The sequence below is a fragment of the Geotrypetes seraphini genome, chromosome 10, assembly GCF_902459505.1.
Source record: "Geotrypetes seraphini chromosome 10, aGeoSer1.1, whole genome shotgun sequence".
In the NCBI taxonomy this organism is placed as follows: domain Eukaryota; kingdom Metazoa; phylum Chordata; class Amphibia; order Gymnophiona; family Dermophiidae; genus Geotrypetes; species Geotrypetes seraphini.
This window is the reverse complement of record NC_047093.1, coordinates 134209073-134222280: the sequence shown is the minus strand read 5'-3', so window position 1 is coordinate 134222280 and position 13208 is coordinate 134209073. Positions and strand designations below refer to the sequence as shown.

The window sequence follows — 13208 nt, the reverse complement described above, 5'->3', positions numbered from 1 at the left end:
ATTAAATTAAGCTCCTAGATTGGCTAGGTGTATCAATCTAGGTGCCTAACTTTACACATCTTTTACTACTATGAACGCACTACACTTGTATTCTAAATAGGACGCTCCATGCAGTGAGCCTTTTACGAAGTTCTAGCTTAGCACGGATCATTCTGGAGCCTACTTTGGGGGCCATTTATTGAATCTAGCCCAGTATATTTTGGAGTGCAGTTGGGTGCTCACAGAATATGTTGGGGAACAAGAGGCAGAGAGTAGGTTTAAATGGCTAAAGTGCCTAAGTTTGACTTCTGCCCACATCAGCTAAACAGAAATCCAGATGTTGTCCTTTTCTTGGAAGCTCCTCTTTACTGCACCTGTGTATAAAAATCTGTTTTTCATCTCGTTGTGCCCCACAGGATTGTAATAACAGTTCCTCCTGATTACTGCTCTGAAGTGTTAGTTAGATTGTTGACCTTGGATCAAGGTCTTTCTATGGTGGTTTACATTTTGTCTGAAATCACAGAGGAAAATACCTGGTTGTTTTTCCATATAGCTTTTAAAGAACTGGTTTTGCTTTTAAAGAGCTGTTTTTGGGACTGTGTAGAGAGTCAGACAGTATTACTCTCACTAGGAGATGGTCACATCACCATCAATGCGTATGGATCTCACAGCCATGCCAATAGCTTGGTGACCCGAGAATGGTATTTCTGGCTCATCTGATCAAAAAAACTACATCACCAGCACCTAAGCCTGGAAAATCTGACTCCGGTAAGCGCTATGTTGATCCTTCTCTCTTTCATGTTTCTGATTGTTGTTGCTCATCTATTTGAGAAAGCTGTGAATCAAGCTACTGGGTTTAACCTGAAAATCAGACAAGACCTGTCCATGTCCATGTACCATAAGGACGGAGACCTGATCCTTGGTGGAATCTTACAGATTCACATGCAAAGTAATCCCCTTGGTTCTACAAACTTCAAGGAGCCTCCAGCTTCTACGGATTGCTTTTTGTAAGTAGCTTCTTGAAGCTTAAATCAAGTTATGAGTGAAAACGTTGAACAGGGTAATAGAAACATGACATCAAATAAAGGACAAATGGTCCATCCAGTCTGCTCATCTGCAGCATCCACTATCTCCTCCTCTCCCTATGAGGAGGAGATAGTGGATGCTCACCTTTACTGTCTATTGACAATGACAACTACAACACATATGCTGCATCAAATAAATGTTAAATTAATAAGTTAAAAAGTCAGCTTACAACATTGGCATCAGTAAGATGAATATACAGCAAATGTGCCAAGTGGAGGAAACGACCAAAAGCTAGCAAGTTTGTAGAAGTCTCAATCCACTCTGGCTTGGATACATTAAGCTTGCTTGTTTATAGAATATTACATGGCTACTCTGATTGGTGGATACATAGTCAGTCTGATTGGTTATTACACTTTCAAATTACTAATTATTTGCCATGTCAGGCAACTTTGGATCATTCCAAGGCTTTGGTGGTGTCACAAATGACTTCCCTATCTCCCATGACAGAGTGTTTTTGGTACTTTATCCTAGACCAGTGGTAGGCAATTTCGGTCTTCGAGAGCCGGAGCCAGGTCAGGTTTTCAGGATATCTACAATAAATATGCATGAGATAGATTTAGGAGGCAGTGCATGCAAATCCATCTCATACATATTCATTGTGGATATCCTGAAAACCAGATCTAGCTCAGGCTCTCGAGGACTGGAATTGCCTACCCCTGTCTTAGACCATCTGGACATGGGCCCCTCCCTTCTCAGTAGCCATTCTTGCTTCTGCTGTCTTGGATATTGTGGTTATCAGTTCCTTTAGCTTGTTGTGTTCTTAGGTCATATGAGTTATTTCCAGTCTCCACCCTGTAACTATCTATACAGGGCAGATCATCTTGACCTGCTGTGGCCACCAGTGTTTTTTTCTTGGAATTTTCCACAGCAGCTGTCTGCATATTGTTCAAATTCATGTTGTTCATAGTTCAGGCAGTTTTTGTATCAGAGATGAAGTCTTTAGAATCCATTTTTTGTTACATGACCTATTTTTCCTAAGTGCGACAGATCAAAGGTCCCCCAAGCACAGTATTCTGTTTCCAACAGTGGCCAACCCAGGTCCCAAGTACCTAGCTAGATCCCAAGTAGTAAAACTCCTCCACTCTACTCCTTAGACTTGTTTATTTACGAGGGTGGTTTGAAAAGTTTGATAAAAAAAAGCAAGTTAAACAACATAGTCTCCATGGAGGACTATACTCTTAGTCCAGTGAGTTTCTAGTTTTGTTGTATTGTAGGAAAAATAGCTTATGAAAAAAAACCTGGGAACTCACTGGACTAAGCCTACAACCTTCCATGGAGACTACGTTGTTTAACTTCCTTTTTTACCAAACATTTCAAACCACCCTCGTACTGGGATTTATTAACTACTTTTCATGAAGGGATTCACCCAAGGTGTGTTCTGCAGGTACAGCTTAACAAAACGCTTACAATTTGGTTAACAGCTTAATAATAGTAAAATGATCAATTATAAGCTTAAATACAATCGAGGAGGTAAACTTGGAATTAAATCCATTTAACAGCACTATAAAGCAATCATATAATAGAGATATGTTAAATGAAAGCAGAATACAAATGAAACAGCTCATAGAATCCAAATACAAGATTCTTGCCGTTTGGGCAATTTTAACAAAGCTATTTGGTATTTTATACTGCAGATTAAGCCATAGTAGCATTAAAAAAAAAAAGCATACCACCAATGGCACTTAATAATTTCCCAAATGCAGCCTGAGTGACAAAAAATACTAGATGATTTCGATGGGAATCAGGGAGGGACATAAGAGGTGTCAGGAACAGAGGATACTGAAAGAATTTAAGAAAGTTCTAGTGGCTCTGCTGTCTTATCTATCTAATGCTTCTCCAGAAGGAAACTTTCCTTTGGTCAATGGCTGCCGTAAATTGGAGAACTTGAGTTGACATCCAGCACTGCCTTTCGTAAGAGTGAAGTTCATCTCTGACATTCTATGCACATTGTGGCCGGGCCAGACCCCATGTAGGTGGGAAACCCCGGCTCGGATCATAGGTAAGATTTTTAGGAGCGCCTTTTATATGGTTGGTCAAAGAAAAAACCTGGAGACTGGACTTCTAGCAAAACTTCCTTGGGTTTATTAACGTACAAGCCAAAACATCACTGCATGCACATTTGTCACTGGACACAGTCATTGAGTCCACAGTATATTACATAAGTCCCGGGCACGCTGGATGTGCCTCGGCCTGTGACTGTCAATATTCCTCAGTGCATTGAAATCATACCCCCAAAAAAAACCAGAAAAAAAAATGCTTCTGCAGCTTCTTCACTGACTCTGAAGCATCCCCTCTCAGGACTAAGAATTCTCCCAACCCAAACTGGTTTATTAATTCACAGCTGAGCACAACAGGTGTCAGCAAGCTTTCCCCTATACTTTGTAGAAAAAAAAAACTTTTTGGCTTTTATTATTTTTCCTCTTTCTCTCCTAGTCCCTCCCTTTGAAGGACGTTCACAACCTGAACCCAGGTTGTGCGGGCAAACCTCCCTTATGCTAAAGGTCTTATCGCCCACCCGAACATGCCTCTAACATCCAGAATTTTAATTCAAAGGGCACTTAAGAGAACTGAGGTTCAAAAAATTATTTTGGCATTACTTAATTAGGCACTGCTGCCATGCCTTTTCCAGCTCAAGACTCCATGTCCATGTCTTTCTCAAACATGTATTCTCCAGAGCCTTCCTCACTGAGCATTTCCCAGGCTGGCTCCAGGGGATTAGGGCTCTCTATGAAGTCCTGCACTTCTGCGGGTTCTTCCCATCCCCCTCTTTGAATAACTGCCAGCCCTCTCAAATCATTTTCCCCTTCAGGAACAATCTCCAGCCCCTCACCCCAAAATGTGTTAGGAAAGTGATTGTACTTCCCTGGAGTTAATCTCTCTCCCCGGGTGGGCTGGGTCCTGGAAACTTTCTTAGCTGGCTTCTGGCTGAAGGGAGATAGCAGCTATCGTGGTTTGCTGCTGAGCTCCTATAATCAGGAACAGGTGAGCCTCCTCCTCCTCCCTGATTACTCTGCCTTCTGAATACTTCTTATTTGAGGTTTGCTTGGTTGCAAGGCTCGGTGACCAGCTCCACCCCCTTCTACCTGGATTCCTCTAACCTGGGGAAAGGAGTAATAGGGACTGGCATGTGGTTTCAGTGCCCTCCCTTCCTGAATTCTGAGCTGACCCCACCCCTGCTTTTCCGACATGTTATTTGGTTGTGCTACTCTGCTGCTTTTACCAGGAGAAACAGGCTTTATTTTAGAGCTTACAGCCTTAAGGGCAGTATTTCTGACTGGACCCCCAGTCTTTTTACCTGTGACAGGAGCTTTCCTGTCACAACATACAAGTAGAGATAGCGATCACTTCTGGTGACCCAAGGTGGAATTACAGAGTGAATGGTCTTCCAGAATGGTAGTTTTGAATAACATCCTTGATGTAAATTTTTGACCTTTGCAGCTGCTCCAATGTTTCTTTTTTACCATTCTCCTCATGTTATCATAGTCACCTTTTTTACAGTTAAGTGCTGTTGTATTGGATTTCCTGTGTGAACTTATTCCAAGGATTATGTTTAAATGATTTTTATTATTCCAGCAGTAAGAAGCAAATACAAACAGTAGTACCATTCAGGAAATAACATTTTCAACAATATAATCAGTTCCCCTCCCATCCCCCCCCCCCCCAAGAATCCATGGCCGGTCCAACAGCTGAGAGTGGGAATAAAATCTTAAAGATTCAAAAGTCTACTGCGAGCATGCGGTGTGAGGTCCTGCCAGAAGTGCTCCCACACCTGACAAAATTTGCGACCCGGGCCAAGAGTCAAGTCTCCCACCATGCGTCTCTCCAGTGTTGCTTGCACTATCATTAGGGATCTTCATTGTGCATATGATGGGGGATCACGGGAGAGCCAGTTGGTGAGGATGGCTTTTTTCCCCATCAAAAGGGCTCTGGGTTTGGGCGAGGCTATAAAATACAAATAACGCCCTCGGTTGCAGAAGCCATCGCCTTCCCCAAAGCGATGTGGTATATAGGCCAAGATGTCTCCAAAACTGTTGGATTGCGGAGCAGGCCCAAAACATGTGACTCAAAGATGCATGAGCCTGGGCCCACTCCTTTTCAACATATTCATAGGGGATCTGACTCAGGGGCTCTAGGGTAAAATAACATTATTCGCCGACGACGCTAAACTATGCAATATAGTAAGTGAATGTAATTTACAGGATAGTATGGCACAGGACCTGCTTACATTGGAAAGATGGTCCTCGACCTGGCAGCTGGGCTTCAACGCTGGGAAATGTAAGGTTATGCACCTCGGAAGCGGTAATCCATGCAGAAATTACACCTTGAATGGAGAAACTTTAACTAGTACTTCGGCGGAACGAGACCTAGGAGTAATCATCAGTGCAGACATGAAAACTGCCAATCAAGTGGAGAAGGCTTCATCTAAAGCAAGGCAGATGATGGGATGTATCAATAGAAGCTTTGTCAGCAAGAAGCCTGAAGTCATAATGCCATTGTAGAGAACCATGGTGAGACCTCATCTGGAATACTGTGTACAATTCTGGAGGCCACATTACCGTAAAGATGTGCTTAGAATCGAGTCGGTTCAACGGATGGCCACCAGGAGGATCTCGTGGCTCAAAGGTCTCTCGTACGAGGAGAGACTAAACAAACTACAGCTCTACACTCTAGAAGAACGTAGGGAGAGGGGAGACATGATTGAGACATTTAAATACATCACAGGACGTATCGAGATGGAAGATGATATCTTCTTTCTCAGGGGACCCTCTGCCACTAGAAGGCATCCGCTCAAACTCAGGGACGGGAAATTTCATAGCGACATCAGGAAGTATTTCTTCACAGAAAGAGTGGTTGACCGTTGGAATGAGCTTCCAGCGCAGGTGATCGAGGCCAGCAGCGTGCTGGACTTTAAGAATAAATGGGATACCTATGTGGGATCCCTACGAGGGTGGAACTGAAACATCGGTTGCTAGGTATAGACTTAAGAGGATGGGTCAGCAGACTTGATGGACTTTAAGAATAAATGGGACTTTAAGAATAAATGGGATGCCTATAGGGGATCCCTAAGAGGGTGAATCTGATTAAATAGTCACTAGGTATAGACTTAAGAGGAAGGGTCAGTAGGGTGGGCAGACTTGATGGGCTATAGCCCTTTTCTGCCGTCATCTTCTATGTTTCTATGTTTCTATGCATTTCGGGCAAGAATGCGACGCAGTAATCCCCATCCGGGCTGCACGTTCCGATGGAATGTAAAGTTTAAGAACAATTTTTCAATTGCATTTCCCAGTGAGTAATATTGGGTGACACCTTCTGAATGTTCTTCAGGACCCGTTGTAACTGTTGAGCAGTCAACTGGCAATGCAAGTCCTCAGCCCACGCTGTCGCTAATATATCCAGATTCGTACTTGGTTGGCAATCCCGGATCCCCACAATATGAAATCGTAGAGGAATCCTCTGTTAGGCTGAAAGGCTGAAGAGTTCTGATAGCGCCTCCCTGCAGACTTCAGTAAGGGCAGCCACTGGGAGGGACTGAACATAGTGACGGATCTGGTAATAGGCGAAGAGATCATTAGCCTGTAGGTCAAAAGTTTGTTGCAGCTCGGCAAATGTGACCAGGCTCCCCTTCTCCGAAAACAGGTGAAAAAGATATTGTAGACCTTGTGCTTGCCACCTAAGAAAGGTGGCATTTTGCATGCCCGGCTGGAAAGCTCCATTGCCCAGTATAGGCAAATATAAAGACACCCTAGAAGACAATTTGGCTGTTTTACAGACCCATCTCCATGTCCTTCTGGCCGGCGTAAAAATGGGGTAGTGAGACACCAAAGGACGCATCCTCGGATCCGCCACATGTAGAAAATAGCTCACATGGAACGGAGCCAGCAAAGATAACTCCAGTGGTATAGCAGAAAAATCAGATGTGCCTCTAAATGTTCATCCTGGATTACCTGGGAGTAATAGTCCCTTAAAAAAGGACTAAGCTGTCCTGAGAGCAGTTTATAAAATTCTGCCGTAAAGCCATCCGGCCCTGGAGCCGAAAAATTTCATTGATTGTGGATAGCTTTATGTAGTTCTTTAGGGGTGATGGGTGCATTAAGAAACCTAGCATCTGAGTCAGAGAGCGGCTGTAAACCGGAATCCGTGAAATAGTCCTTAATAAGGGGTTCAGCTCCCGAGTCCCGGCGCCCATATATCTTCCCGAAGTGGGACTGAAAAATTTGTGCAATGTGTTCAGTAGTGTGGTGAAATTGGCCCGTACTATCCCTCAATCCCAGAACATAACGGTGACCCCGCACCTGGGAAGTCAAGCGGGCTAATAACTTCCCTGCCCGATTTCCATAGCGATGGTAGCGAAATTTTTGATACGAGAGCATTTTCACCGTGCGCTCATGTATATAGGAGTTGAGGGTCGTTTCCACAGAAGCTAAGTGTTCCCTAGCATGGCGGGTTGGGAACAGGGTATACTGACGCTTAGCGCTTGCTAGTTCTTTTTACAAACGCAGTATTCCCCGGGACAAACGGCGATTACGCACTATTACATAAGCTATACAATCTCCTCTGAGCACCACCTTAGCCGTGCTCCAAAACAGTGTCGGATCACTGCTATGCTGACCATTAAAGTCTAGGAATTCACCCCATTTAGTCGTTAGGTATGTTTTGAAATGGTCATCAGAAAATAGATAACTAGGGAAGCGCCTACGTACAGGTCCGCGTAAACCGAAGCCCACATTCACATCTAGCCAGATCATCGCGTGATGTGAAATCACCGCCGGGCCTATTACCGCTGTATCCACATTTAGAAATGCTCTGCGCGTGGTAAGGATGTAATCTATCCTAGATTGTGTTATGTGCTCTGGAGAGGTGTGTGTAATCCTGTTCAGTGGTATGGAGAATTCTCCACGGGTCCACCAGATCTAAAGTGGCGCAAAGATAGGGCAAGCCTCTGGTATGAGATATACTCGCACCAGGTCCCAGCTGAGAACGATCACAAGTCGGGTCAAACACCTGATTGAAATCCCCTGCAATGTATACCGGATCAGTAACCCGCCCAAGAAGCATGGCAGTGTGACCCTCAAAGAAGGAATGGTCATAGGTATTAGGTGCATATACATTCATCAAGTAAAAGGAATATGTGCCTACTGACAACTGCGGCCCTGTGGGTCCGAGGCTACTACTTTCGCAGTGTAAGGCAATGTCTTACTAATCAGTATCGCCACCCCTGCCCGCTTATGAGTTGAAGATGCTGCATGCACTGCGGCTACCCAGGACCTCCTCAATTTCTGATGTTCCAAGTCTGTAAGTCGGGTTTCTTGCAGACAGGCTATGTCGACCTTATGTCGTTTGAGTTGTGTTAAAATTTTTGTTCGTTTTATGGGAGAGGTAATGCCCGAAACATTCCAGGATACTATTCTCAAAGTGTTAGCCAGAAGTACCAAAGGGGCTAGTACAAACATATAAAATGCTAAGTGTGGAAAAAATCCACCCCGGGTTCCCAGCCATACCCAGGGCAGCCACATGACGCTCAGGACTTGCCCGAGGAGCACCAGTATCATGGTAAATGTCAGGTGCAGGAGTCTCGCAACAGGATCTGATCCCACCCTTCCCAATAATCGAAAGAATACCAGCAGCAACCACGTAGGCCAAGGACTCCCCCCCCTGGAACCCCAACCCCCCCTCCCTTCCCAACCTTCTCCCCAATTGCATGGTTGTGGTCACAGCCTCAGGTTCGCCCTAGGCGGTCCCAAAGGTGTGAAAGATCACAAAACAATGCCACTCCGGGCCCCGAGTTCCCATACAGTAAATACAATAGTCATAAGAGCAGTCTGCAGACCAAATGAACGTTAGGATGAGCTCAAATATACAGTATATCAATTTCTGAACTAGAACAGGAAAAAACACAAAATTGTAAACAAACTTAAACCAGAATAGCAAGTAACAGCCATATTATCTGAGATCCAGGCTTCCCCCAAACCAGGAGATCCCGGTACATCCATAATGTCACAGGCACACAGGAGCATGTGACAAACAAGGAAACACACCAAGTGCTCTTTCATGTAAGGTCCGACTGGGGCAACACCTGAGTGTTCACATAAAGGGCCGCCTCAGCCACGGCCTCAAATACCTGCCAGCATCCCTGATGGTAAATTATCAAAGTGGCTGGATATAAAAAGAGAAAGCGTATTTTTTTTTTTCAGCCAAAGAGGAGCAAAGTGGGTAGAATTGCTTCAGTTAGGGCCACAGAGTAGTCCTGGAAAATGCGCACCTCAGACTCCTCAAATGCTAAAGTCTCCCGAAGTTGTTTATATTTGCGCAAGATTTCCAATTTATGGTTATAGTTTAAAAGTTTGGCTATTACCATGCGAGGCCTCGCCTCTCTTGCTTGTTCTCGGCCTAGCCGGTGTGCTCTCTCCAGTCGAATAGGCCCCAGGCTGTCCTTCAAGGGAAAGGAACTGGTCAGCCAGGCCTCCAGCACCTGCAGGAGCTTAGGACCGGGTACTGTTTCCGGAATCCCCAAAAAATGTAAGTTAGATCTTCTGGATCTATTTTCAAGATCATCCAGTCTTTCTGCTTGTTTTTGAGTCAGAGCCTGCAGTTCCTGTAACGTGGTGTCATGTGCCTACTGTGTATCCTCGACGCTGGAAACCCGAGTCTCCAGCGCCGCGGTGCGGCTAGTAGTCTCCATAAGTAGATTTTCAAGCTTTTGGAGCTGTTCAGAAAGTTTTTCTATGCTGGGTTGCATTGCCACTGTTACTGCTTGAGTAAGGGCCGTCAGCGCCTCCGGCACTATTTGCTGAATCGTGGCTGTGGAGGTGACCGGCGCCATTTTGTCAGCACCGTGCTGCGGGCCGATCCTTTTTTTGGGTGCGGGTTGACATCGGCGACGCAGAAGAGGACAGAAATCTGTCCATATATTGTGCACAGCAAGCACTGCAAAGAGCTGTCTCCCGGCTCACCTCCAAAGGCTAGTAACAGGGTGCTTCAGGACTCGGGGCCCGGGAGCTCAGGCAGCCTGCTTCTGCCTTGGCTCAGTGCATCACGTGATCTCCTATTCCAAGAATTATATAAAATCTGATTCATGTTATGATCACTGTTATCAAGCGGCCCCAACACCATTACATCTCGCTCCTATTCATGCACTCCACTAAGAACTAGGTCTAGAATTGCTTTGCCTCTTATCCTGATTCCTGATCTAGCTACTCCATAAAACAGTCCTTGATTTCATCAAGGAATTTTATCTCCCTGGCATGCCCTATTACATTTACCCAGTCAATATCGGGGTAGTTGAAATCACCCAGTATTATTGTGTTACCCAGTTTGTTAGCCTCTCTAATTTCTGATAACATTTCAGCATCTCTCCGTTCATCCTGGTCAGGTACACATGGAATATCTACCCAAACATAGCATCCTCTGGAGATCCTATGAAGAACGTCCTCATCACTTGTAAACTAATCCATGCTGAATTCTGACATCTCAATAAAATGTATCTCTGTTTCCACAGTCATGTTATCCGCTATTATCGACACCGCTTGGCTTTTCACTTCACAGTGGAAGAGGTCAATAACAATGCTGAACTCTTACCCAACATTACCCTGGGGTATCGGATCTATGACTCCTGTGCTTGGGAGCTAAGAGCCATACATGGAACCTTGAGCTTGTTGTCTGGGACACAAGTGCCAGTCCCTAATTACAGCTGTGAAGACAGAGGAGTACTGGCTGCTTTCATTGGCGATTTGACTTCAGATACAACTTACTCAATATCACAGCTTTCAAGAATCTTCCGCTACCCTCAGGTAGAACTGGTCTGTTTAGTTGGATGTGTTTAATGAGGATTGACATCAACAATCTATTTTTTTTAAATGCTGGTCAATAAAAATCATTGACCGTGAGGATAAATGGTTTCTTTAAAGAGCATGGTTTTGTTTAGTCTGGAGTTAAAAAGAGATTATGTTATTACCTTGATAATATCTTTTCCAGAAGATAATATAAGTGAGACATTCTAGACATGTGGGTTGTGTCCCAAAGGCTGTGTGTCATATGCAGAAGGAATCCAATCTGAATTTATTTTGTGACCCTCCTCTACTTCACTGGGAGCTGTAGCATCATCTGCAGTTAATACCCAAGTACCGAGAGCTCCAATAGAGAATGTGAATTAGAGACATCAAGGGGAAAATCACCAAAAACAACTGTTCTGTCCAAAGAAGCAACATGGGGCAGTGCCAATCAGAGGTTATAGAGCCCTACTATACCAAAATAGCAGCAACTTCCACGAGCCACATAACCAGCACCTACTTAGAAAAACAGTGTACCACAAATACTACAATGGGTACTAGATCATAAATAAACCTATTGGAAAACTGAAGAAGACAGATTAGTACAGATCCATCTCGCACAGTTAATGCTAACACAAAACCATGTCCTTCTTTGCCAAAACTCTTTAGACCAGTACAGCTGTCACTGATGGGTAATAGCTCATTTTGACCAGCAGATGGAGACCGAGACCAAAAGTTTGGTATAGTACAGTGTTTCTCAATCTCTTCAAGCCAAGAACCCCTAACCCTAACAAATACCAACTGAGTACCCCAGCCCAAGCTCCACCTCAGACCTGCCCAAATGCCGCCCCCAACTCCACCCCCCATAATAATAGTACTAATTGTAATGGAATTATTTCCATCCATTTTTCATATATATTAATCTTATCAATACATAATGGTAATTACAAAATGATAAAAATACAAAGCACACTGTACGCAGATAAAATGTTAATTATCATTTATATTCGGGTGTTTTTCAAAGAGGCCAAGGCAGATGACTTTAAAATATGCAATGTCATATCAGTGACAACTATAGAAAAATAGACAAATATAGTGCAAAATATAGACAGCAGATATAAATTCTCAAAATTGATACATTTTGATCACTAAATTGAAAATAAAATCATTTTCCTACCTTTGTTCTCCGGTGATTTCATGAGTCTCTGGTTGCACTTCCTTCTGACTATGCATCCAATATTTCTTTCTTTCTTTCCTTTCTTCTGCATGCTTCCTCTCCTCCAGACCTCATTCCATTCCCCAACCAACATCTCTCTCTGTCCCTCCATGAGTCCAACTTTTCTTCCTCTCTCATCCCCCAGATCATTTTTCACCACTGCCCACCAGCCCCATGCCCATTTCTCCTTCTATCACCCCTCTCCAACACCATGCCACATCTCTCCCTCCATCACTAAGTCCAACACTCCTCACCCTTGCATACCCTTCAATCAATCCCTCTGTTCCCTCTCCACCACCATATCCAACATTTCTCCCTCTCATCCTTCTATTCCCCATGCATCTCTAACTCATTTCTCTCTATATATATGCCCGATTTTCCTCTTCCTTTCCCCATGTGCACCTTCTCTTTCCCTCTCACTCACTTTCTATTCCCTCCCTCTCTCCTATGTCCCAAGTTAGTGCCCCCTTCCTCCCTCCCTTGTGTCCCATGTCCATGCTCCCTCCCTTCCTTCAGTGTCCTGAGTTTGTGCCCCCTTCACTGTCTTCCAGCATTTGGCCCACTCCCTTACTCCCTCCCCTGAAACTGACCCACTTTGAAGCCTACCTGCTTCCCCCATCTGAAGCCTCCGCTGTCATCAGTATGCCTGCCTGCCTCCGTCTGATGCCCGCTGTACACCTCCCTGCCTACTAGAAGCCTCTCCCTGGGAATCCCTGCCTCCCCCCTCCTTCCCCCCCCCCCCCACTGAAGCCACTGCCATCAGGATGCCTCCCTGCCATCGACGGCACACCCACTGCAAAGCCGATCTGGAGCTGACATGCTCCATCCCTCCCCCTCCGTAGCAGGGACTGGCCATGGCCACGTGCAGCAGCCAGCCCACGAGACTTCCCCCATCAATTCTGAATGCTGAGGAAGAACCGACATTTAACCCTGAGGAAGCCGCATTTTGAGCGGCGAAACGGGCCCCGTCAGACCTAAAGAATGTATAGTGAATGAATGAATGAAAATTAGCAGTTTCTCCAGACTTACCCAAATCACAGTGATCAAGGGCATCATTTAAGATAAGTAACAGTTTGCTCTTAATAGAGTCAGTTTTTGGATATAATAATGAAAGAATAGTGTGGCAAAAGGGTGCCATATTTTTCCTGTGATCACCAATA

General features: G+C 44.6%; 1 protein-coding gene across 1 annotated transcript in view; it reads left to right on the top strand.

Annotated features, from left to right (window-relative positions):
• Positions 1-756: 756 nt before the first annotated feature.
• The window catches only part of LOC117368586, a 78708-nt gene continuing 66256 nt past the window's right edge, over positions 757-13208 (top strand). Inside the window, exons 1-2 of the mRNA XM_033962316.1 lie at positions 757-986; positions 10562-10853. Coding sequence (XP_033818207.1) covers positions 757-986; positions 10562-10853 — 522 coding nt within the window. The remainder of the gene's footprint in view (positions 987-10561; positions 10854-13208) is intronic.